The sequence below is a fragment of the Amblyomma americanum genome, chromosome 1 (genome assembly GCF_052857255.1).
Source record: "Amblyomma americanum isolate KBUSLIRL-KWMA chromosome 1, ASM5285725v1, whole genome shotgun sequence".
NCBI classification, from domain to species: domain Eukaryota; kingdom Metazoa; phylum Arthropoda; class Arachnida; order Ixodida; family Ixodidae; genus Amblyomma; species Amblyomma americanum.
In genome coordinates this window covers 437941741-437966501 of record NC_135497.1, presented here as the reverse complement: position 1 = coordinate 437966501, position 24761 = coordinate 437941741, and the positions used below count along the sequence as shown (strand labels likewise).

Below are 24761 nucleotides of genomic sequence, written 5' to 3'. Positions count from 1 at the left end.
TGTTCTATCCGCCGTCGCGATGGCTGGTTATGGCGCTCGGCTGCTGACCCGAAAGACGAGGGTTCGATCCCGGCCGTGGCGGTCGAATTTCGATCGAGGTGAAATTCTAGAGGCCCGTGTACTGTGCGATGTCAGTGCACGTTAATGAACCCCAGGTGGCCGAAATACCTGGAGCCCTTCACTACGGCGTCCCCATAGCCTGAGTCGCTTTGGGATGTTAAACCTTAATTCGTAAACCATAAATGGACCCAACACTTTTGGTTCGGCTGTCTTCCGCTTTGTTACTTCCTTCTGTTAATTCCTTTCTTGCTTGCTTCCTTCTTTCATTCATTTTCTTTCCTTTTACTTCCTTCTCTCCTTCTTTCCTTTTTCCTTTCTTTCTATTCATGTCTCGAGTGTTTACGCTTCGTGTATCAAGATCGCCGTGAGAGCGTGGTGCCGAAAATTTTCACAGCCCACATGGGCTGGGCTGAATCAGTCAAAACGCCCAAACATAAAATACGGGCAAACAGCTTGAAACGGCTTGCCCCAGGCAAATATGGCGGCACCAGGATCTTCATTGAGGGATGGCGAGTCAAATTTCTGGCATAATATTGCGGCAATAGCTTAAATACTCGCTGACCGGCGAGGGTGTATCATAAGGGCTGAAAGAAGCGCTGAGCAATAATTTTTTATAACGGCCTGCGCCCCTGTCCTCCCCTTGGCGCCGGCACGAGCCAGGCCCTAAAGTCAGAGTGTGTTGACTTGAAGTCTGGCAACAGCGAGTTCTTATCTTTTATTTCTTGCCTTTTGTTGATTCGGCTCGTTTGACGGCAATGTGTCTGTCCCCAACCAAACATGACGTCATAAAAAATCACGTGATCATGACGTTACAAACCTGACGTCACATTTTTTTGACCAATCAGCGTTTCCAGCCTACCTACCCGCAAACGCTTGTTTGACGGCAGCGGCGGCGCCGTATGCCGAGTGGCCGGGCTGTGGAGCGCGTCACAGCGGCGGGCCTCCTGAGCGCCAAGGTCCCGCTGAGCGCCAAGGCGGCCAAGGTCCCGCAGTCTCGATTTCCGTGTAGTGGCCTCCTGAGCTGCAGCTGCGCTTGTTGACGCGAGACACTTTGGGAAGATCGCTACACTAACGAAGATGGCTGCAAGACTTACTAAGGTGAGCCAGAGGGTCGTTCTTTTCTCTGCCTGTGTGGTGCCGCAGACGACGTACACAAGCCGACGGAAAAAGAAAGAAAAAATAATGTTGCGTTACATGACGTAAAGTGCACGGTCCCGATCAGCCGTGCCGTGAGGTAAATCATTGAAGATGGGCAGTCAGATTGTCTCAAACACGGAAAATGTCGACGTGAGGAAAAGATGCGCGCGTATCAGTCGTGCTGCGTCGTCATATTTACAGCGCATTGAATTGCAGACTAGGAATAAGCCGCTGATTACTGGCCCATTTAGGCTAGTTGTGTGTGTAAAAGTGTGGGTAAGTGTGCTTGCATAATATTGTGCAAAGTGGGAGAATTTATTCTACGTAGAACTGGTTTTTCTCTCAAAGAAGCGCCAGAGGAAATCGGCATCGCAGTTTCATTGATCGGAGTGCACCGTGCACTGCGGCGCACCTTGAACCCTGTGCTAGCTGCGCTTTCACTGTCATCTTCTCGTGTAGGTGTTTTACTCTGTCTCACATTCGACGGTCATCCTGTGGTGGTTGCGGTTCGTACTTTTACCCGGATGTCGCCTATCGCTTATCAGTATGTGCAAATCGTGGCTTGCGATACGGCTTGGCACGAAGACCTCGTTCTTCTGCGCAAGTAATGCTGTCGTACGGTCGCGATGGGCGCATAGGTCTGCTGATATTTCATGGAATTGACCCGAAAAATTGCTTGCATGGCTGTTGAGTTTTCGTTCTGCTTTTAAGTGTGCACTCCAGTGGTGATGTAAATATTTGTTACTAAAGCGAGTATCTTTCATTTGAGCAAGGACGCTGGCATGATGCCACGGGAAAAGAAGAGGCGGAAAAAAAACAAAAAAACTATAAGCTTGGCATTGACATTAAAACAAGCTTCCTTTCGCCACAAGGGAGATCCAAGGGAGGCATAATGTCTGAAGCGCTGCCACACGAACATTAATCAATGGAAAGACAGAAACAAAAAGGACAGTAAATCCATTTTTCGCAGTTGCCTCAGTGGGCGATCGGGTTGTAGTTTTCTTGTGTCTGTGTGAGCGATTATGTGAGGAGTATTCTTATGTGTGCACTCTTGATGTTATGTGGGCTGTGTCACCATTCGGGTCTCCTCAGATGAATGAGTGGCAGTACATTTGCTGCGAGTGCTCAGAAAAAAATGATAGAAGTGAGAATGTGCTACGTTTTCTCATCAGCAGGGAAAGATAGCTGGCAGAGGCTTTGTTGAAATCGGAGGAAGGATATATGGTGTAAAGTGCTTGCTGCCAAACGGTGCAGTTCAGGTTGGCTTGCATGGTGTTCTCTGAAAACCGGCCTCTCCATGGTGTGGCCAGATGCGGTCTTCCTTTCCATCATTAGCAGATTGGTCAGTCACTGTTTCACAAAACACCACCACACCCTCGTGGCATCTCCTGCCCTCCCAGAGCCATCGGCATTCTGTTCCTCAGACCTTTGAGGAGGGAGTGTGTGGTGGAGTTTCACAAAGATGCACTGTGTTGCTCGAGACCTGCTGATAAATTGAGGACAGAGAGAAAAATGGACTCCTTGCAGAGGTGCATTGATACTGGTGGTTGGTATTACAGAGGCTGTGGATATTAGGAAGGCACGACTGGGGTGTGAAGTCTGTTTAGCTGTGTCCAGAGCAGCCAGTGCGTTTTTTATGTGGCTCAAAGTGATCCGGTTCCTGTGCAGGCGCTCCGCACGCTGAAGTCCATCCAGCAGTGCCGGCCCCTGTCTGCTGAGGCAGCTGCTGCTACAGCCAAGGCAAACAATGCGGGATATTGCTTTGGTGAGCCTCTATGGTGAATGCCAGTGGCACCTGTTCCTTTGCAGCATGGTGTGTTACTAATTATACTGCACACAAAGACATATAGATGGTGAGACTGCCACAAGTTCTGACTTATTTAATTATTGCAATATTCGGTGTGCCACATAAATGTGCAGTATGTGATGATAAAATCTTGATTGTGAGTCAGCACTGTGTCTAGGCAGTATTAAGCGATAAAAGCTTGCTCACTAGTGGTCACTACAGCCTTTGGTGGCATGCCATGCACTGCTGTCAGTAATCTGAAACCAAATAGCAGAGCAGTGTGAGATAGCCATGTGTGTGCTTGTCTCTAGTCGCTTTCTCTTGTTTTAGGCACAGTCCTGTACAGCTGTTTAGGACAGTGATGTGTCTGCACAGTGCTGACTACATGATGTTGCTGTCATGGTATTAAAATTGGACATCTTATGTGCATTCCCTGTGCAGGGCATGCATGTGGCATATCTTGTGTTTTTTCATTTGCGTGCCATTGCCCGATTGCAAGACAGCTAGTTTCCAGCAATGAACCAATTTGCCCACCCTCTTGTTGAGCTGGAGTGTGAGAAGATGGAGGACTGGTGTTGCAGTTGGGGAGGGTCTTCTGCCGGGTGTTTCTTTTAACTGTCTACAGATCGTTATTTTAAACCCTGCGAAAGATACGTCCATGCAGTCTGTGCAGGTGGTTTGTACACCAAGGCTGACATTATGTACGTCATAGAGCTCAGTGATTCATTCTTTATTTCCCATTCTCACGGATGAAGGAAGCCAAGGTAAAAGCTGCATGCAAGCAGCTTGAGCCACGATTAATTAACTAAAATTAACTTATCAACTTCTTTGCTTTTTATTCCAAAGGCCAACATTATATTAAGAAACTGAAGGCTGTCTACACAGAAGCTGAGTTCAGTTTTTAAATTTTCTTTTAGCAGCAATGCATTTTGAAATATTTAACTTCAAAAATACGCATTTTATAGCTTGTAAAGTTGGCTTCCCGCAGTGTACGTTTTTAAAATGGCATCACTAGACATAATATTGTCGAGGAAATCATGTTAACTGCTTCTACGGCATAAAATAGACAAGGGCTTCCATATTTGTTGTATTAGAAATGCGAGCAACGCCATTTTAATAATGTACATTGTGGGAAGGCAACTTTACGAGCTAAAAAATACGTGTTTTTTACGTTAAATATTCCAAACTGCATTGCTGATAAAGAAAATTTATAAACTTCGCTCAGCTTTCACGTTGACGGTGCTCAATTTCTTAATATGATGTTGGCCCCTAAAAGCAGAAGAAGTTGATTAGTTAATTGTTTAATCACTGAGCTCTATCTCATACATAATGTCCGCCTTGCTGTACAATCCACCCGCACACACCGCACTGCTTTATCTCTCGCAGGGTTTAATTTAACGATCTGTAAACAGTTAAAAAAAAACACCTGGTGTAGTAGTAGTAGTAGTAGTAGTAGTAGCATTTTTATTTGGCCATATAATACAATATGCCCTCGAGGTGAGGCAAAAGGAGGAAGACGAGGCAAACCTCCTGACGAGGCCTACACCCCAAATAGTACATAGAACAGTGGCCGCATGGTAAAAAATAAAAAAGACACTTTCAAAACAAACAAGAAAAGTTATACGATAGAAATAGCAAACACTGAAAAAACGATTCAAAGATACCGTAAAAATCGGAATATAGGTCGACCCCCCTAAATAACCAATTCTAAAAATTAAAAACATTTTTTACACAACATGAATTTGGAGTATCCGAAAGGAGCATTCAGTACTGGCGGAGGCAGAAGCTGCGTATTACAACTTGCAGCAACCAGAAGAAAACATTTCGTGGGTGGACCGCAGTGTATCCAGAATTGAATGGAAAGGTTGTGCTGCGTGCAAGATAGCTGCCTGTGACTGCCGAATGCATCCGCGTGAATTCGGTAGAGATCGCGTGGGCCTCTAGACTCACGAGGGCACAATTCAAGGACTCACCATCCTGGGTGCGGCGATTCATGATGAAGAATGGCTTTGCTCTACGGTGCCATACTTCTGTGTGCCAGAAACAAACATGCGGGCCGATGGGCACGCGATACTATTACAAAACTGGCCGGGTGTAACATTTAAATTAAAAATACTGCCGCCCATTGTGCAACCTGTTGAGTCGCATTTGATTCAAGGTAAGGATGTCTTTAGGTACTTTTTCCACTGAAAATTTTTTTTTTTTCATTTTTAGAATTGGTTATTTAGGGGGTCGACCTATATTGCGGTTTTTACGGTAATAAACGGCAATTGGCAGAAAACACGATATGCACACTCGGCAGTAAAGGAAGCAACGCAAAAGACAAAATATACAGTTAGCTGAATTTAAACAGGAAAAAGAATCTTCAGTTTTTTCTTAAAACCAGATACACTATGACATTCTGCGGCGATTTTTATTAGAGACTGATAAGCATTACACAATGTTACAATTTGGTTATCTATAGTTTGTTTTCCATAGTTTGTTCTAGGTCTTTCAGTGGATAAGGCGACCGCACGTAAACCATACGTAACATTTCTTGTTATTTTGGAAAGACCTGAAATTATGTTTTACTTTATAAAAAATGTGAACAGCCAAACTCAAATTGTAGGAATGAAAGAAATTGCGAACATGAAATGTTTCGAAAAGATTATTTTCTTTTCCGAAGAGAAAGCAATTTATACGAATCGGTTTTGTTGCAAGTTCCCCACACCAGGTTGCAGTATACAAGATGGGAATGAACAAGGGCAAAGTATAATTGTCTTCTAACCTGTAGTGGAAGTAGATGCTTAATATGATAGATAACACAAATAGACCTGGCCATTTTTAGTCTAATGCAGTTTACATGATCTGTCCACCCCATATCACTGCGAAAATGCACACCTAGAAAGCGGCAACTATAAACTTGCTCGATGTTCAAGTCATTAAAAGCTAGTTTGACGCGATGATCTAAAGGTTTGTTTTTAGGATGAAAGAGCATGAACTTTGTTTTGCTGACGTTTAACTGAAGTTGATTAACAGAGAGCCAAACTGCTAACTCGTTAAGCCAGGCATTAGATTGCCGTTCAAGTACTTGAAGATTGGAGCCAGAAAAAAGACATTAGTATCATCGGCATATATAATAATATTAGGAGTTAATGGAATGTTGACAATGTCATTAATGTATAAAATAAATAAAAGTGGTCCTAAAATTGAACCCTGAGGGATACCGACATTTATCGTACCAAAAGTAGATTTTGCATCATGAATCTGAGTGTACTGGATACGTGCAGTTAGATAGCTCTCCAAAAGTGTATTTGCAACTCCACGGATCCCATAAGTCTCTAATTTATGAAGTAGTATTGAATGCTTCACTGAATCGAAGGCTTTGCACAAATCAAGAAAAATTCCAACAGAAAAAAGCCTATTCTCAAAATTGTTAATTATAGAGTTTTTAATATCTAACAGAGCTGATTGAGTTGATTTACCGGCCTGAAAACCGTACTGTTGGGGACAGATTAGATGCTTAGTTTGTAGGAAGTTATTTATTCGCCTGAAGAGAACACGCTCAGCTAATTTTGAAAAAAGAGGCAATACCGAAATGGGGCGATAATTGTTCGGGTAATTTTTGTTGCCACCTTTGAATATCATGGCAACACGTGCTTTACAGGATGTTTCACCTAAGACTTTATACAATTTACAGTGGTTATTAAAGGTTATTATACTTTATACGGTGGGCTGCACATCTCTCAGTAATTAAGGAGCTTAACAGTAATAGTTAGAAATTTAGCTGTTCAATATCAGTTAACCAGCGTGCTAGTTAGCACTTCTTAGCTGTATTATGATGTATTACACCACTGACAATGCTGTGCCGAAAAAAGTGCTCATCTAACTCAAAAAGCCTATTTTTTAAAATTATGTAAAGTCTTAGGTGAAACACCTTGTATAGTCACCTACAACTTGGCTTTGCAGTGAAGCTCCGCCCACATTGAGGACCACCACACAGAATTCCTCTAGAACAAAAAGTAATCTAGTGGTAAGGCTTTTTTTATGAACCTAAACAAGAAGCTAACCACCAGACAAAATTATAAGCTCAAGAATTTTGATTCCTCTGGATTATTTGATTCAGTCAAGCATTAAAAAGCTGTTTGCATTTGCTGTTGTGATTTGTCAATGGAACAGTACAGGACGGTGCAGTGTGTAGTTCACTGTTGCCAACTGTTTTTTTTTTTTAAGTTGTATCCTACTATAGAAGAGTGTATACTGTGGTTTGTTGTCTCAAAGTGTGTGCTGAGTTGCACTGTGTGGGCACAGATAAAACTTTTTGTGAGATATCTTTGGATGTTGCTATGGTCTGTGTCGTGTGGGCTTCATGAGAATGCCCACACTTGGATGTGTGAGTTGCAGCTCATTTCTGCATATGAAGACTTGGAACTGAGCGAGTGTGGTGTCTGTGCAGAGCTGTCAGGGGAGCAGAAGGAGTATCAGAACCTGGCGCGAAAATTTTCCCGAGAGGAGATCCTTCCCAAGGCAGCACACTACGACCGTACCGGGGAGGTAGGCAGCACAAAAACCACTTTGCAGTGTGCCGCACAGTCAGTGGTTACACAGGTAACTGCTGGCTGTACGCGACGCTGACATGCATTGTTGGCTTGGGTGTGGATAGGTGCTCATTTTTCTGTTCAAGGTGCTGGAACGTGTGACATTGAGCGGACTCTGCTGGGACATTGTTGATGAGACTGGAAGATGGAACCTGTTGACAGGTTGCGAGAAGTGGGTTGGGCATGTTACCAAAAACATGAAAAGTGAATTAACAGGACGGCATGAGCGAAGACGAACAGGGATGCTGAATATCAACTGGATGTTTTATACTGTCAAACTCATGCTTCAGGTGCACGAAAATATGCAAATCACATTAAAAAATAACAGCGGGGATGAGACGGGGAGAAAGACAGAAGTCAGTCTGACAAGTAATTTCTTTCAGATGTAGTGCGTAAGATGGACTCAAGCTGAGTGTCGTACAAATATTGTTGCCCTCTCTTTGGGGATACCGTTCAGTGTTTTTGCAGTTACCAGAAAGGAGAATACAACTACATTATTGCTGCTGCCGAGTTAGGTGGCTGCCACTCGGTCCTTTCAGTCAATATGCTTGCTCTTATGAAGAGTCAATGCATCCCTGCCACTGTTCTAGTGCCCGCAAGATAAAAGGATGATATATAAGTGTGACACATGCAATTGTTTTTTCCTGCAAAGCTGTTTCCATACTTCGTTGACTTCCATGCAAGGCATTGCAGGCCTGTTAGGGGTACAGAAAACTACACCTTCATGCCTGCCTGTCTTGATGATGTTTTGTGGATGCAAGGAATCACAGCTACTTTGCTCTGTCAGGCTGTGCAAGACCCCACTTTCTTTGCCTTGCGAATTGCATGAAGAGGTATTCTGCAACAATGGAAAGAAGTCTGTTGAAATATCCCATATTTTGCAGCCTTGGTGAAATAAACCTACTTTCAGCTTAGTTGCAGCATGACTTTGCCAGTGAGGCTGCTAGATTAGGCTTTACAGCGCAGTACAATGAAAAAGCAGCATGGAGCGTACCTTCAGTACGTGCGCAGGCTATATGTACTCACTTCTGTTTCTGAAAATCTTGGTTATTATCAACAGGCTGTTCTGAGGCTAGTCATAGCAGGTAGTTGAGATGCGATATGGAAAGCATCAATGTAAGTAATGTTTCGTTTCACTTGGTCAATATTGTCACAAACCAACTGAGGCAGATGCGGTGGTTAGACCAGGGATGATTTCTAGTTGCCAGCCAGGTCTAGCTTGGGTGCTCCTCCTCACACAGCCACTTTGTCTCCTTTGCAACTTAGTGAGGAACTTGCACACAGTTAGACCTCAGTGGAAAAAATGCAGACGTTAACAGTATAGGTTCTACGTTTTGCTTTTACATCGATTGTCTTCCTATTGCGTCTTTCAGTCTGATTTCGCCATTGCTTTTTCGTTGGCTTCTGGTAGGTGGAGGGTCGTAGGAGGAGGTGCATTCTTACTGGTTGGTGCACCCACTGGATGCTCGGGTGGAGGCAAGGTGCCCTGATCTGCTAGGGGTGCAAAGGGGTGGATGCTTCACATACATGCGCACTCGCACACATGCAGGGGTGATGGAAAAAAATGCAAACATAGTGGAGCCTAGGTGCTCCATTGTTCACATTTCTTTTCATCACGCTTTTACCTTGGTGGTAGCAAAAGGACGCTAGAGTCATCTGTGATGCATTCTAGGACGACTCTAACGTATTTTTCTTACCGCCATGGTAAAATCGTGATCAAAAGAAATTCGAACAGCAGAGCGTGTAGGCGCCGCGATGTTCGCGTTTCATTCCATCGTGATAGTACACGCACACACTCAGAGAGACAGACAGATGGACCACAGGTTTTCCATCAAAAGGGGACTATACTGGTAACGAAGTAAAAACATGAAACAGACAAAGCAGCAAAAAAATGTGGAAGAGAAAAGCTGACCTGTGGAAAAAGCAGGCATCAGTGAGTAAGGGAGGAGGTATCAACACAAGAAAAAAAGGAAACAAATCAGTACTGCATCTGCAATGCTGAGCAGTTCCTTATAAAGGCACCGTGTGAATGCTGTTAAAACAATAAGGCAGTAAGCACTTATTGGCATTAAATTTGCCCATGTGGCACGGGTATTAAGTTTTAATGGCATTCATGCAGGGTTGCACACAAAAATTTAATGACCTTAGCATTACTGTCATTTCCAAGTTACTGAGTTCATCATACATTTGCCGGAGAAATGTGCACTCCCGACCTCGTTCTGTGTGCAAAAAGGATGCAGATTTGTTAGTAACAACTTGCTATCTGGTTTATTGATACCTTTAAGTTAGATGAGGCACCTGTGCTGCATTTTTGATGTGAATGGTGCCATTTTGACTGGCACTTCTCTGACGGATTGGCTTGTGTCTGCTGACACGCGAGTTTAAGACTACTTTTTTGACTTGTCAACCAAGGACAGGGGCATTTTGGGCAGAATAATTTTTACATTACATTTGGACAACTTTGCCAAGATTTTGTGCTGATTAGCACTGCTTAAAATCAAGTCAAATTTTTGACTACCTCGCAGGCGTTATCATTGCAACATACATATAATTATATTAAATCTGCACGTGTAGCATGAACTTAGAAAATAATGGCATTAAAGGGGAGACGTGGGTCTTGAAATTAAAAAAAAATGCAAAAATTTTAATTTTTCACATGTGGCATATTCAGGTTGTTTACTCTCAAGTACTTACCTGCAAAGTGTCAAGATCTAATTCGACCTTGAACTACTATAAACGATATACTGATGCTTCCAAAGCATCAAAATGGCGATTTCGGGGCAAAATGCAGTAGTCAAGCCTGTCAGTTCCCATCACTGTGTCCCCAGTGGTCACCTTCTTGGTCTTGTTCAAAAGCTGACACTCTTCTCTACATCCCGGTATTGCTCACTACTGTCAAATCCTCTTGGAACATGAAATGGAACTTTGCGTTGCAAGCCGGGTGTGCTACCTCTTCACTACCGCATTTCGGCATTTTCTGAGACCTCCAAAATAACCTCCGTTTCTCAGCTTCATGTTTTTGCCAACATGATTAGCCTTGAGGAAGTGTTTGCTATGTTTTTATAGCATGATTTCAATTAATCTTATACCATTGAATTGAGAACAAACTAAGCCATGAAGCTATGCTGTCTTTTCAATGCTGAGTCAAACATATAAAATTTTGTGAACAATAATGTCACCAATTATATTTCACAATTATGGTGCTTTGACATAACTAAACATATTTATATGGTTATGTACCTCAATAACAATATGAATAGCATAGCTCCACATGGTAGGTCCTTGGCTGCAGTTTCATTTCAGTCGGAACCAAAATATACTAAGGAGAAGTGTCTTTATGACCCGCAAGAAATTACCTATTTAGGCTTCAGTTATTTTCCCATAATATGGGAAATAATTCAGCTGTGGTGAAACTAATTACATTTCTGAACACAGGAGGAGGAAATACATATACACACGTGATTTTATTATGATATCATTAACAATAAAAATTTGAATTTCAAGACCAGTATCTCCCCACACTTAGGGCATTAAGCATTTACTGGCGTTTCTAGTGCGCGTGTGGCACTGGCATTTACTTGCATTAAATTTGCCCGTGTGGACCGCGCATAATACCTTGTTTACAATTTTTCAATAATAATTGCTGTGAGTAAAAAAAGTTACTGTGACAGTTTCACTTCAAGCTCATATGACAAGGAGTTCACTGAAAGCTGTCATGAAGCATTGTAAGGTGGCCAGATACTTCCGTACAGGAGGAGTGACGTTGGTGGTCGGATGATGGCGAGGCAAGGGACTGTGTGGCCTAAGATATGCAGTTTCAAGATTCTAATTGGTGAAAATTGAGAATGGTCAAAGCGGTCGCCACGAAATAACCGCAGTAGCGTATGCAAATATTGGGAAACACCCTGCCTGCAACATCGCCCCCTTCCGCTGCCCTCCACAAGCCGGGCCGCTTCCATGCGCGCACACATCCTGTAGTAGTGCTATAAAACGAGAGGATCGCTGCCTGGCCAGGTCCATAGCCAGCTGTTGCCTGCATCGTGGCTAGATGCAGTGGTGTGCCGCATAGTGCTGCACTTCGTTTTCCCACCTGAGAGCATGCGGCGACAGCTGTCAGTGGTCGTCAACACTATCATTTTATGCGCCTGGGCTTCTGCCACTGCGGGCTGGAAGTTGATTCTGTGAGGAAACAGCTCGAAGTTAACTCATGTGACAAGTGCAAGGTACTGCCATTGGGGAATGTCGCGATGTTTCACCACGAGTTTAGATGAACAAGAAATTAGTAATTTCCGAACGTTTAGGAGGTTCGAACAGTTCAAACAGTGAAAGTGCGGTATTTGCACTGTTTACTGCCAGTAAATACACACACAACCAGTGATGTTCGTAATGGGAATGGTAGCGAAGTCCATAAAAAAGAAACTTTGTGATTGTGAAAATTGTGTAGGGCATGGCGTGCTACAGTGGGCGATACAGGAAGAAAAAAATCTAATATAATGCGCATCTGTAGTAAGTAGTCGGGAGCATAAAATTTTAGCATTCAAACATGTATAGTCTGCAGACTGTACCCCAGCAAATAAAGTAGGTATTTTTTCGAATGGCCTGATTTACAGTACATTTAAAACAGTGCCCAGCCAAGCTGGCTGTAGTCAATACAATTACACCTATCGTTGTTGTCATTGAAATTTTTTAATCTGCCAGCTTTGAGTTGATGCAGCTGTGTAATGTGTTTATTGATTTGAGATCTACAAATGTCTTCAGGCATTAACCGAACACTGTTTTTAAGATTAAAAGGCACTGGAACGTGACCTGATGCGTCCAAAGCGGTGGTGAAGAAGGGCTGAACATTCATTCTTAATAAATGTTTTGAATTAGGGGAGTCGCAAAGCAGAAGTAAATAGTTAATGTACTTTGTGTTGGTAATTAGTATGGTGTGGTGTATATTCTACAGATTACAGATGTATGTATTACAGATCGGTGGGCTTGGTGTCTGAGATGGCTGTTTATTTCATGCCTTCAGGGTGTCTCTCTTGCAGTGATTTGTTTTGCTATACTGCAATGCAGAGCTGATCGTAGCAGTTGTGACGTCAGCGTTGGTGTCACAGGGTTGGGGATGTCATTTGCTGGGGTGGTGCCTGGGTCTCTAGTGGCGTGGTGTGGAAGAAAGGAGCCGCAAACAGCCTTGTGCACTGATGGTGTCTGGAAGAGCATTTCATCTAATGAGCCGTGCCTTTTGCAGTTTCCCTGGGACATTGTCAAGAAAGCTTTCGAAGTTGGACTGATGAACCTCTCCATTCCCGCAAAGTACGGTCAGTGCACTTCCCTCCTCCTGTGAATGTAGAAAAGCAACCATTGTTATTCACAACCAGCTTCTTGCTCTCATTATGTTGCTTTGCTGCTCATTGAACACATTACTGGTACAAGACGATGAGAGATACACTTGATAATAACGCATTGGCATGTACATTGTGTCATCTAGCTCTTGAATGCCGTCTGATTTTTTTTTTCTCTTGAGCACTTATAGCTGAAGCTCTGCAAAGGCTTTCATCACTGTTTTGCAAGGAGAGGATGGGCAGCAAAATTTTTGCATGCATAAAGTACAGGTTTGAGAGTAAAGTGGTACAGTGGGTGGTAATTATTACTGCCCATTCACTTTGTTTAAGGTGCTCCTGCAACTGTTTCTTGTATTTGTGTTCCAGCTTGTGAGATGAGTACTGGTGAGGTGGTGCTCATTCTTTGACTCATTTCAGCACAGGTGTGGTATGTGACCATTGGACCTTTGTGTCCCTGATCCTTATGTGTCGTCTCTCGCCAGGTGGCAGCAATTTAAGCCTCATCAGCCATTGTCTGGTGACAGAAGAGGTTGCGTACGCCTGCTCGGGCATCAAAACCATTCTTGAAGGAACGGGCCTTGGGGTAATTGGAGTGACTTGCTTTTGCTACCATGACAACATGTGGGCCCAGTCCAGTTGCAAAACTCTCCGCAATTTGCATGTCTTATTGCTTAAGGCAGCCTGTTAATTGGTTTTGTTAGTGGGACAGTTTATGTACATTCTGTAAAGCAGTTGTATCTCAGTAACTAGTGCCACTCCCTGTTTGTCATGCAGCACCCATGTACTGATAGTTTCAAACTCTGAACGTAGCAATATTGATAGTTCAGGTGCAGAGTGCCTGCAAGGGGTCTTTGTTTTCAGAATTGTTTCTTATGGTTGTCAGATCTTAGGTGATTCACCATATCCTTCAATGGGAGTCTCAAAACTAGGACTTCAGCAAGGCACGGGGCCTTGGATGGGCCGTGCGGTTGGGGAGTGAAAATGCAGCCAGGAAAAAGCCCGTGTTCAGTGCGAGTTTTGCAACTGGGATGTGAGCAGTTGTGCAGCAATGGTCCAACTTAAACCCAAAACTCTGTCCTTGGAGGAAAAGTGCAACTCGCAGGCCTCTTGAGAAAAACTAGCACTGAAATGAACAGAAAGGAAATGGTTGCTCTTTGCAGTACATTGAACAGGAAGCAAGGAGAAATGCAAGCTACAAAAATGGCATGCACTGCTTTCATTTGGAACAGTACCTCAGGTCTTTAACTTGGTGTTTTGTGCATATTGGATGGAACAGCGCAGCCGGACAAAAGACAAGACTCGCTTGTGTTGTTTCCTTCTGTCTTTCATCCGGCTGTGCTGCTTCCTCCACTCAGTATGCACCTGTGCCATCTCACCCAAGTTCTACTACAGTGGTATTTTGTGCCGCATTTAACTGACAACACACACTTTTTCCTCTGTGCTGGTTAGTGAAGCAAGACCAACTAGAAGACGGGAAATTCGATATTAAGGGCTTTCCATCTCTCAGCTCAATGCTATCATGGCAATGCTCTTATTGTACTTGATGACAGCATATTTAAGCTAGTGTCTCCAAGCATATTTTTAAACATTCAGTAATAATTAAGAGTTCTCTCAGTTTTACACTGCAAAGCTTGTGTTATGTTTCATGCACTCTGGTGGTTTGTGTTTTGCAAAGTCTAATCTCAGCTTGGTGTGGCAAAAAAATTGCAGTATGACCATCAATGATGCTGTGAATTTTAGTGCTGACTGGTCACTTAACTCTGATTCACTATGATGTTATTGATGAATGGGGCAGTCAAATGTACAGCTACCACTGAAATTTACAGCCCGATTGGCACCATTGTGGCTGGCCAGTCTGTGGCAGTCTGCCACCTTTAGCTTCACAGGTGCCCAGTTCTTGATCTTGCTGCTATGGTCTCTTCTTTTGGCCACTATGAACTTGCACGGCAGGATCCTGTTGCCGTTGACACTTCTGCTGTACTTCGTGGGTGTGCGACTTAATCTTTCCGTAGTCATCGCTTGCTATCACGTTTGTGGCACTATTGTTCTTTCGAGTACTGGTTCGAGCAGCCCATCATCTTTGCCATGGTAGCGAGCATCTAAGTGACTGCATGCTGGCGAGCCACATGCACCATACATGCTGTGACCATGTGACATCAGAGTAAGAACTGGACACCAAGTGCTGTGAAACCAGCCCACCTTTCCTTGTTAGCTAGCTCTGTAAAACGAGGTGCAGCTCCCCACTTTGTGGCGCACAAGGGACATTGCATTGGATTTGTTGACTCGTTTGCATGGCACAAATCTAGCTCAGGGCCAAAGGGTTGACGAGAGTCTGTTCATTTAACCATTTATGATGGCTGCAGTTTCAGCATGCTTCGTGCAGTTGTCACGGCTTTGGTGGGAAAGACTTTGGGGAGGCTGCTTAGTCGCACGTGATCGTTGCCAAGGCTGATTGATTGGGATCAGCCTTGCTACACTGAACATGCCACGAAGGTGTGTGCAGCCCACCCAGTCAGAGGTGGCACTCTCCTGGCTAGGGGAGGAGGGGTTGTCCCACGCCAAGGGATGCCACCAGTTCATTCATGAGGCATGACAGTGGGGTGTTTATTGTCACATGGCCAGTGATGTCATGTGCCATCACAGGCCAAGTGGTAGCCCTCAGCGACAGTTTTGGACATTTGGGCCTTACTGCATGCAAAGAAGGAAGAAGAGGATCGAGGCTGCCGGAAAGTTTTGGAGCTTGTGATGGGCATACATTTTTAATGTTTGTGCAGCGTTGCAAATGGTGTGGCACATGTGATCAGTGGGGTGTTCTCTAAGGTGAGCAAAGTGCATGAATCACTGGAAATAGCTAATAGACAAAAAGATTGCGAACCGATACAATGTGCAGGTAGTATTCACAACACCGTCTGGGGTGAAGTAAGTGGTAATAAAACCAGGCTCAGAGGGGTGATTGCTATGTTGCCCACTGGAAAAAAGTATGTGTTGAATGTGCTAGAAGTGTCGCAAGGTGCCTGTGTCGTGGAGAAATAGTTACATTGGCCATTCAGGTAGATGTCTGAATCAAGACTTTGATAATGTTGCTGCAATTTTCAGCAGATTGTGCACCCCAGAAATCTAGTCTCACATTGCATGCAAGTGTGAACAAAGATTTAAGGATGCGCATGTTATTGGGAATTCAAGAGACCAAACAGAAAGACAGGTAAAATAAATGTGCTCAGTTCATTCCACTGGGGCAGGTAGGTGTATAAGGGCTTTGCCCTCATCGCTGGCAGATAGTGAACTCGACCTCATCGAAAACAGAAAGTGGGGCACAAAAAAGGATGACAGCAGTGGAGGACGTCAAGGGGCCAAACAGAAAGGCAGGTAAAATAAATGACCCATTTTATTCCACTGGGGCAGACAGGTGCACAAGTACTTTGTCCCCATGAAAGATGGGTTGTGAAATCGACCTGGTCAAAAAAAAAGAAAAAAGGATCATGAAGGGTGATGGCAACAGATGTGTATTGCCAGATGAACTCAGACTGGTCATGTCTCAAAACTTTATAAATTGCAATACCAACTTTCGTAATGGCGATATCTGTAGTAAGCAGTTGAGGTTTTTACTGCCGACTCCGCTCACTCTGGACCTACTCTGCGGGGAGGTTTGTTAAGGTGTGATGTTCTGCACACGGATATTTGCTGAGTAGGGATTGGCTGGCTTGCTTTATTAAGCTGACTTCTTTGAATGGGCATGAAAAAATGAGTACTAGTAATAAACATTGCTAGATTTGTTGGGAAAATAAATTGCAGGGTGCTATTTCCATTTTTGTACTCTTAATCATATGTTGCAGTGGTAAAGGACCAAGATATCGATAGCCAGAGCAGTGCAAGATATAATTCTCATTATTGCATGTCCTTTTTGTGGTGTACACAAATTTTCAGGTGCTTTGCCAATCTTTGCCACCAATGATGTCACGGAGAAGTGTAATATGGTAGCTTTTGCTACTGTCTTAATTCAAGTATTAAGATGTTGTGTGTAATTTGACCTACAAGGTCATGTTTCACTGTAGCATTGCTCTCAGTAGCTGAGCACGTTGTTGCATTTTTGAGCAGGTTGGTACTAATCATTGCAAGAAGGCCCACCACTTGCTATGTTAAGGTTGGGCTGTAGGCGCTGCTCAGCTCACAGGCGTGCTTTTGCTGCTGGCAGACATCTTTGGTTAGCTGTGGAACAACAGTGATGCCAGTTTGTAGTCTTGCATGGGCAGCTCTAGAGAAAAGCAGAGATTTTGTTTGGTACAGCACTCCTAGCTGCATGCACTGTGATTGTGCTGTAGGGTCTTTGGCTCAGTGTCTAAGCAGAACAGCCTTTGAAGTCTGTCATCTAGAGCACTCTGTGGTAACTCCTTTGCATGCCAATGTTGAGTCTGTATCCGACATCAGTTGTAGGCACGTTATATTTTTAAAGCTACAGCTGCTGTTTCAAGTTGACAGCTTTTGGTAAACCTGGTTTCTCTGGAAGAGTGCTTGCTTATGCAAGTAGTTTAGTTAGCAGCAGCATTTAGAGCTCCACCTGCCATTTTTCTGGACAACTTGCTCGTCTTCACAGGTCCTGGTACCTGCAGATTTTGCAGAAAGTTTTTTTTCCTTTGTTCAAGCAAACTTCATTCATTGGATTCTGGTGACAGCATCAAGAAATGGTATTTAGCGAACATGGCAGAACAAACAAAAGTGGCAGCAGAATATGCTTGGGTGCTTTGAATTGTTTATTGCTTTTTGGCTTTTTGTGTGCCACCCTGTTCGGCTGCCATTGATCTGCTTGACGTAAACATAGCTTCTGACCGGGCTTGCACACAGCTGCCCTGCAAGATGCAAAGCTGCCCAAAAGAAGGCATTGCTCTTTGGCCCCTGTTTGGCTTGCCAGATGCATGGAAATTGGCTCATGCGTCATGTGCCTAGTTCAAAAGGGGCTGACGGTGATGATGCCAAGTGCAAACTGGTAAGGCTAGCATTGTGGTTGGGTGCCAAGCAGCAGCTGTGTGCAAACCTGGGCCCTGCCCTCCCACAGCTGCGATTGCTCAAGTGTGTCCTCCCTTCCTTCACACACCAGGTGGGCCCGACTTGAAGAGCTTTGAGACGTGCCTCTGCATCGAGGAGTTTGCACACGCCTGCTCGGGAATCTGTCTCGCTTTGACGGGTACCGAGCTTGGGGTAGGAACTTGTCCGCTTTTTTGCTTTCGCCATGGAAGCTACCTTTACTTCCGTGTTATTTTTATTTGCTTTCCAGTCCATGTTTAACGCTGTTCGTGTGCCAAATTTTATGCAAGAGGCAGTACTTCTGGTCACTGTACGTGGTGATGCTTAGTCTTTTAGAGACTAGCAAGTTGGTGTTGAGGGCATCAGCAAGGGGACCTCCCGATACTTGGTATAACAAGAAGAAAAAAAAACAAATAAGGTGCATGCGTAGTGGAGTCTTCGGGTTTCATATACCCTATGTTGCAAAAGTTCACAGTCCATCTCATCATTGAAATGAGTGGTGCGGTGCATTGTAAACTTTTGTAACTGACGATGCCTTCTGTTGCACAAGTTTCCTGGAGAACACATTCTTGGCCACCGTGGGAGTGCTTGTATCTCTGGCAGACCAGTTCGACTAGTTCTGAGATTCCGCCTTGCCATCATTTATCTCATGACCATTAAATGGCAGTAATCTCTGCTTCATCCAATGGCCCACTCTGGCCACAGGTGCAATGACCTGGTAACTTGTACACCAGACGATGTATGAAAGTAGGAAAACCATCATGCTTTCAGATACAGGTTTGATCCAGTGATCCCATACCCACCGATGGAGGCAACTGCGTCCTCACTGGAAGGAATTCACTTTGTTTAGGTTGCAATTCAGCATCAGAAAATACACCATTGTTGAAAAGAGTGCAGCATTTTCTTTGTGCAGTGGTGCCCAAACTGAGTTTTAAAACTGTGGCAAGAGGGCAGAGTGGGTCAGGGTACAAACGCAGGTTAATGATATACTGCAATGAAGAAGACGACAGTGCGCCTGAAGAGCGGTTCATTGTAGAGCTGCAATTCAATAAAAGTCTGAAAGGGCTGGTGGTGTAACCGTTGCTCAAACTGACCCAGCAGCAGCGGCACCAGAACAGACTTCCAGAGCGAGCTCGAGCTCTCCAATGCACGCGGCAGCCGGTCGCCGAGGCCGGCCGAACCTCTTCATCGTCGTCGATGGTGGCGCACTGTCGTCTTCTTCATTGCAATACTAATAAAAGTTGAGAATAATTGTGCTTGGGCAGGGCATGTAATGCGAAGGCAAAGTAACCGCTGGTCCTTAAGGTTAACGGAGCGGATTCCAAGAGAAGGCAAGTGTAGCAGGGGGCGGCAGAAAGTTAGGTGGGCGGATGATATTTAGAAGTTTTCGGGGATATATATAGGGGTATATATATAGGGGCTTGCCTTCTCTTGGAATCCATTCTGTTACCCTTAAGGACGAGCGGTTATCTTGCCTTCACATTACATGCCCTGCCCAAGCCCATTTATTCCTCTTGATTTTGACTAGGATGTCACTAACCCGCATTTGTGTCCTCACCCACTCTGCCCACTTCCGGTCTCTTAAAGTTACACCTGACATTTTTCTTTCCATGGCTCGCTGTGTTGTCCTTAACTTAAGCTGAACCCCTTTCGTTAGCCGCCACGTTTCTGCCCCGTAGGTGGGTACCGGTAAGATATAGCTGTTGTATAATTTTCTCTTGAGGGATATTGGTAATCTGCTATTCATGATCTCAGAGAACCAGTCATGTGCGCTCCTACGAAATTTTTATATTTTTATTCTTCTAGTTTTTTTCCTCTCATGATCCGGATCAGCTGTCACTACCTGCCCAAGTAGACGTATTCCTTTAACACCTCCAGCACCTCGCTTCCAATTGTGAGCTGCTGTTCCTTTGCTAGACTGTTGGACATTACCGTATAAACGCGTGTAAGGGCCGCACCCATGTAAGGGCCGCACCCCGTATTCCCAAAGGAAATATTTGAAAAAAAAAAAATCCGTGTAAGGGCCGCACCCAAACTTTCCAGGAAACACGCAAGAATAGCCTTCGAAATACATGTGCGCAGGAGCTTCGAGGTGCCGCCCATGGATGGCGCCCGAGGCCGCGGGTCATCATCATCATCTTTTCTTCTGCCGCGAGCTTCTGCTACTGTACTTCCGCTATCCGTATCAGCATCAGTATCGCCAGGTCTAACTTTGTTCTGTTCTGGCTGTCAAAGGATGCGTTTTTTGGTGGTTGTGTTAGCGTGGTCGCTCGGCATAGTTGTTGCTCTCGTGCGCTGTCGTTCTTCACTTTTTCATGAACTGCCTCCGAGCATTGTCACTGTTGCACGATGGGCAAGCACCTCAACAGCTACACGGCGGGCTTTAAACTGAAAGTAGTGGAGTTCGCTCTCGAACACGGCAAGCGTGCCGCGGGCAAAAAATTTGACGTGGACGAGAAGTGTGTCCGACGGTGGTGCGGGCAAAGGGATGCGTTGAAGAATACCAGCTCCAAAAAGCGCGCTTTCCGAGGCAAGCCATGCAAATTTCCTGAGCTAGAAGAAGAGCTGCTATGCTATTCAATGGAAGTGCGGAACAACGGCTGCGCGTGAGGGCACAAGCTCTGGCGCGTGCTAAAAGCATACCACACGAGGACTTCAAGGCTAGTGCCGGCTGGGTACGAAGATTTCTGAAGAGGAAGGGCCTATCATTTCGGCGAAGGACCTTGCTGTGCCAGCGGCTGCCCCCCGATTACACCGACAAGGTGCTCAGCTTTCAGAAGTATGTCATCGGTCTGTGTCATGAGCACAACTATATATTTTCGCAGATAGCGAACGCCGACCAGACCCCCGTGTGGTTCGACTGTCCCGAGAGCTGCACAGTTAAACTGAACGGAAAGAAGAGTGTTTTCGTGCGGACAACCGGCGCGGAGCGCCAGCGGTGTACCGTTATGCTGTGCGTCACCGCGGACGGGCGGAAGCTGCCTTCCTATGTCATCCTGAAAAGAAAAACGATTCCTAAAGGCGTTTTCCCCAAGGGAATTGTAGTTCGCGCCCAAGAAAAGGGCTGGATGGACGATGAGCTTGTGCTCGACTGGGTAAAAAGCGTTTGGGAGAAGCGCCCAGGCGCCATGCTGGCCTGACGATCGCTCCTCGTCTTGGACAGCTTCCGCGGTCACTTGACGGGTATTCGGAATGGATGGCCAATGGCAATCACGACGAGACGCCGACAGGGCGGCTTAAGAGGGCACCGCTCGCGACTGTGCTTGGATGGATTTTGTCCGCGTGGAATTTCGTGTCGACCGACATTGTAACCCGGAGTTTCAAAGTGACCGGAATTTCAAACAGTTTAGACGGGACCGAAGACGACTTTCTGTGGTCTGAACATTTACCTGAACACAGCACCAGCTCGGAGTCTGAAGACTCCGTGAGTGATGCCTGAACGGTAAATAAATGCCGCGCATTCCAGATTGGTTTGCTTTCACTTGAAAAAAAAATTTTTTTTTTCGAAAATCGCGTGTATGGGCCGCACCCCGAAATTTGCCCCCGAATCTGGGAAAAAAAGTGCGGCCCTTACACGCGTTTATACGGTACTTTGATTTTCTGCATGTTAATTTTAAGACCCACCGTACTGCTCTGTCTGTCTAACTCATTGATCATGGTTTGCAGTTCATCTCCTGAGTGACTCTGCAAGGCAATGTCATCAGTATTTAGGTATTCTCTATTAACTCTTATCCCCAACTGTTCCCAATTCAGGTCTCTGAAAACCTCCTGTAAACAGGCGGTGAATAGCATTGGCGAGATCGTGTCTACCTGCTTGATGTGCTTCCTTATTGGAATTTTATTGCTGACTTTATGGAGGACTATGGTAGGTGTGCAGTTCCTATATATATCTTTCAGTATTTTGACATAAGGCTCATCTACACCCTGATTCCGCACTGCGTATGTGACTGCTGAGTTTTCCACTGAGTTTTCCACTGAGTCAAATGCTTTCTCGTATTCATTGAAGGCTATATATATGGGTTGGTTATATTCTGTGCATTTCTCTATCACCTGATTGATAGTGTGAATATGATCTATTGTTGAATACCCTCTACGAAAGCCTGCCTGGTCATTTCGTTGATTAAAGTCAAAGGTACTCCTGACTCAATTAGCGATTACCTTAGTACACACCTTGTAGGCAACGGACAATAAGCTGATCAGTCTGTAATTTTTCAAGTCCTTGGCATCTCCTTTCTTATGAATTAAGATTATGTTTGCGTTCTTCCAAGCTTCTGGTACGGTCGAGGTCATAAAGCATTGCGTATACAGGGCGACTAGTTTTTATATCACAATCTCCCCTCCGTCCTGGTGGAGATCTGCTGTTACCTGATCCTCACCAGCTGGTTTTCCCCTTTGCATTGCTCCTAATGCTTTCCTTACTTCCTCTTTCGTTACTTGCGGGATGATGCATTGCTGTGCACTACTTTCTCTATCATTAACGTTCTCATTATATTGGCTACTGTATAGATTTCTGTAGAACTCTTCGGCTACTTTATCTTATCCATGTTGCTAATGACATTGCCCTCCTTGTCTCTAAGCGCATACATCTGGTTTTTACCTACACCTAGTTTCCTCTTCACTGCTTTTAGGCTGCTTACGTTCTTTAGAGCATGCTCGATTTTCTCCATATTAGACTTCCTTATGTCGGCTACTGTGCGCTTATTTATTAAAATTCGATAGCTCTGCTAGTTCTGTTATGTCTGTAGGGTTAGACGCCCTCATGCTTTGACATTTCTTAATCGGATCTTTAGTCTCCTGAGATAGCTTGCCGGTATCCTGTCGAACCGTCCTACCGCTTACTTCTACTGTGCACTCCGTAATGATAGCTGTCAGATTACCGTTCATTGTATGAACATTAAGATCGTCTTCCTCAGTTAAAGCTGAATATCTGTTCTGCAGCGATATCCTGAATTCCTCTATTTTCCCTCCTACCGCTAGCTCGTTAATGGACTTCCTGTTCATTAGCTTCTTCCGGTCCCTCTTCAGGTCTAAGCTAATTCGAGACCTTACCATTTCGTGGTCGCTACAACGCACCTCTCCGAGGGCGTCCACATTCTGAACGATGCCAGGTTGAGCGCATAGTATGAAGTCGATTTCATTTTTAATCTCAGCATTGGGGCTCTTCCAGGTCCACTTCCTGTTTTTTCGTTTGCGGTAGAAGGTATTCATGATCCGTAAATTATTTCTGTCCGCGAATTCGACTAATAACTCTCCCCTGCTATTTCTAGAGCCTATCCCATAGTCACCTACCGCGTGGTCGTCAGCCTGCTTCTTGCCCACCTTCGCATTGAAGTCGCCCATCAGTACAGTGTACTACGATTTTACTTTATTCATGGCCGATTCTACGTCCTCATAGAAACTTTCAACGGTCTGGTCATCATGGCTGGATGTGGGTGCGTAGGCCTGCACCACTTTCAGCTTGTACCTCCTATTCAGCCTAATTACTATAGCTGCTACCCTCTCGGTAATACTGTAGAACTCCTCTACGTTGCCAGCTATATCCTGATTAATGAGGCATCCCACACCTAGTTCTCGTCTATCCGCTAATCCGCGATAGCACAGTATGTGCCCGTCCTTTAGTACTGTATACGCCTCACCTGTCCTCTTGTCTCTTAACTTCGCTGAGCCTTATCACATCCCAGTTAATGCCCGCTAGTTCCTCTAACAGCATTGCTAGGCTAGCCTCACTAGATAAAGTTCTAGCGTTAAACGTTTCCAGGTTCAGATTCCAATGGCGGCCTGTCCGGAGCCAGAAATTCTTAGCACCCTCCGCTGCGTCACAGGTCTGGCCTCCGCCTCGGTCAGGTGCTTCGCAGCAGCTGGGGACTGAGGGCCGAGGGTTAATTGGTTTGTTCATGGAAGGTTGTGGCCAAGTACTGCACCAGGATGGCCAAATCCTGTTCTGGTGAGGGTGTGCGTTGTCGGTTCTGGTCACCGAGATCAGGCCGCACCCCAGGCCTGCCTATGCAATTCCATCAACACGCGGAGTTTTTTTTTTTTCAAACCTGGTGGAGAATTGCGCAGCACCGGGATTTGAACCCCAGTCCTCTTGCACGCAAGGGAGACGCTCTACCTCTATGCCATCGCTGCTTCGAAATTCGAAATTAGTGCAGAGCAAACTCTGCGCTTCTAGCAATTCATTCTCGCAAGCATTCATTGCATTGTACTGAAACATAATACTCTGCAGTGCTTAATTTTGTCCCTTCCTTTATGTTTTGTAGCCTTCGGCTCCCTTGCATGAGCTTTTTTCTTAGCATGATGCATGTGGGAGTTTTAGAAAAAAAAATTTTTTCATTTACATCACACCATGCGAAATGTACCAGATATTGTGTCCTGCTCAACCAGCTTATTTACACTAGAATCTTGATGATATGAAGATGATTGATATGAATGCATAAAATTCCTCGGCCAGAATGTATGAACGGGATTGATACGAATGCATAAAATTTCTCGGCCAGAATGCATTGCATGCACTGTGCAGAATTTTGGATGTTCCCAACACTCTCCAGCGTCACTACAGATAATGTGAATGCAAGAGCTGCAGCCACACCCTCAAGCGCTAAGGGCTGCCCACACATCGCGGACTCCATGATCGCTGTTTCGCTGCACACACAAGGATCATTGGAGTGGCGGTGCGCGACCTGCACATCGCTGATGTGCAGGCGTTGTATTAATGAAAGATTAAGAGAGCACAAGGGATTACTTTGGGGAGATTCCCTGAATAACCTGCAGAGCATGGTTGCACGTGTGGTACTAACGGCAAAAAGAAAAAGAAACGGTGCACACCACTGTTTGGCTGCAAAACCATCCTTT

At 44.9% G+C, this 24761-nt stretch overlaps 1 protein-coding gene across 2 annotated transcripts in view; it reads left to right on the top strand.

Moving 5' to 3' along the window:
- The first annotated feature begins 1037 nt into the window (after window positions 1-1037).
- The window catches only part of Mcad (Medium-chain acyl-CoA dehydrogenase), a 93698-nt gene continuing 69974 nt past the window's right edge, over window positions 1038-24761 (top strand). The window contains exons 1-5 of one of the 2 annotated variants that reach the window (XM_077650535.1): window positions 1038-1158; window positions 2866-2962; window positions 7419-7516; window positions 12797-12866; window positions 17983-18083. In XM_077650535.1, the coding sequence (XP_077506661.1) occupies window positions 1138-1158; window positions 2866-2962; window positions 7419-7516; window positions 12797-12866; window positions 17983-18083 (387 nt within the window). In that variant the 5' untranslated portion in view covers window positions 1038-1137. Of the gene's footprint in view, window positions 1159-2865; window positions 2963-7418; window positions 7517-12796; window positions 12867-13372; window positions 13474-17982; window positions 18084-24761 lie in introns of both variants that reach the window. The other variant, XM_077650536.1, reaches the window with a different exon arrangement.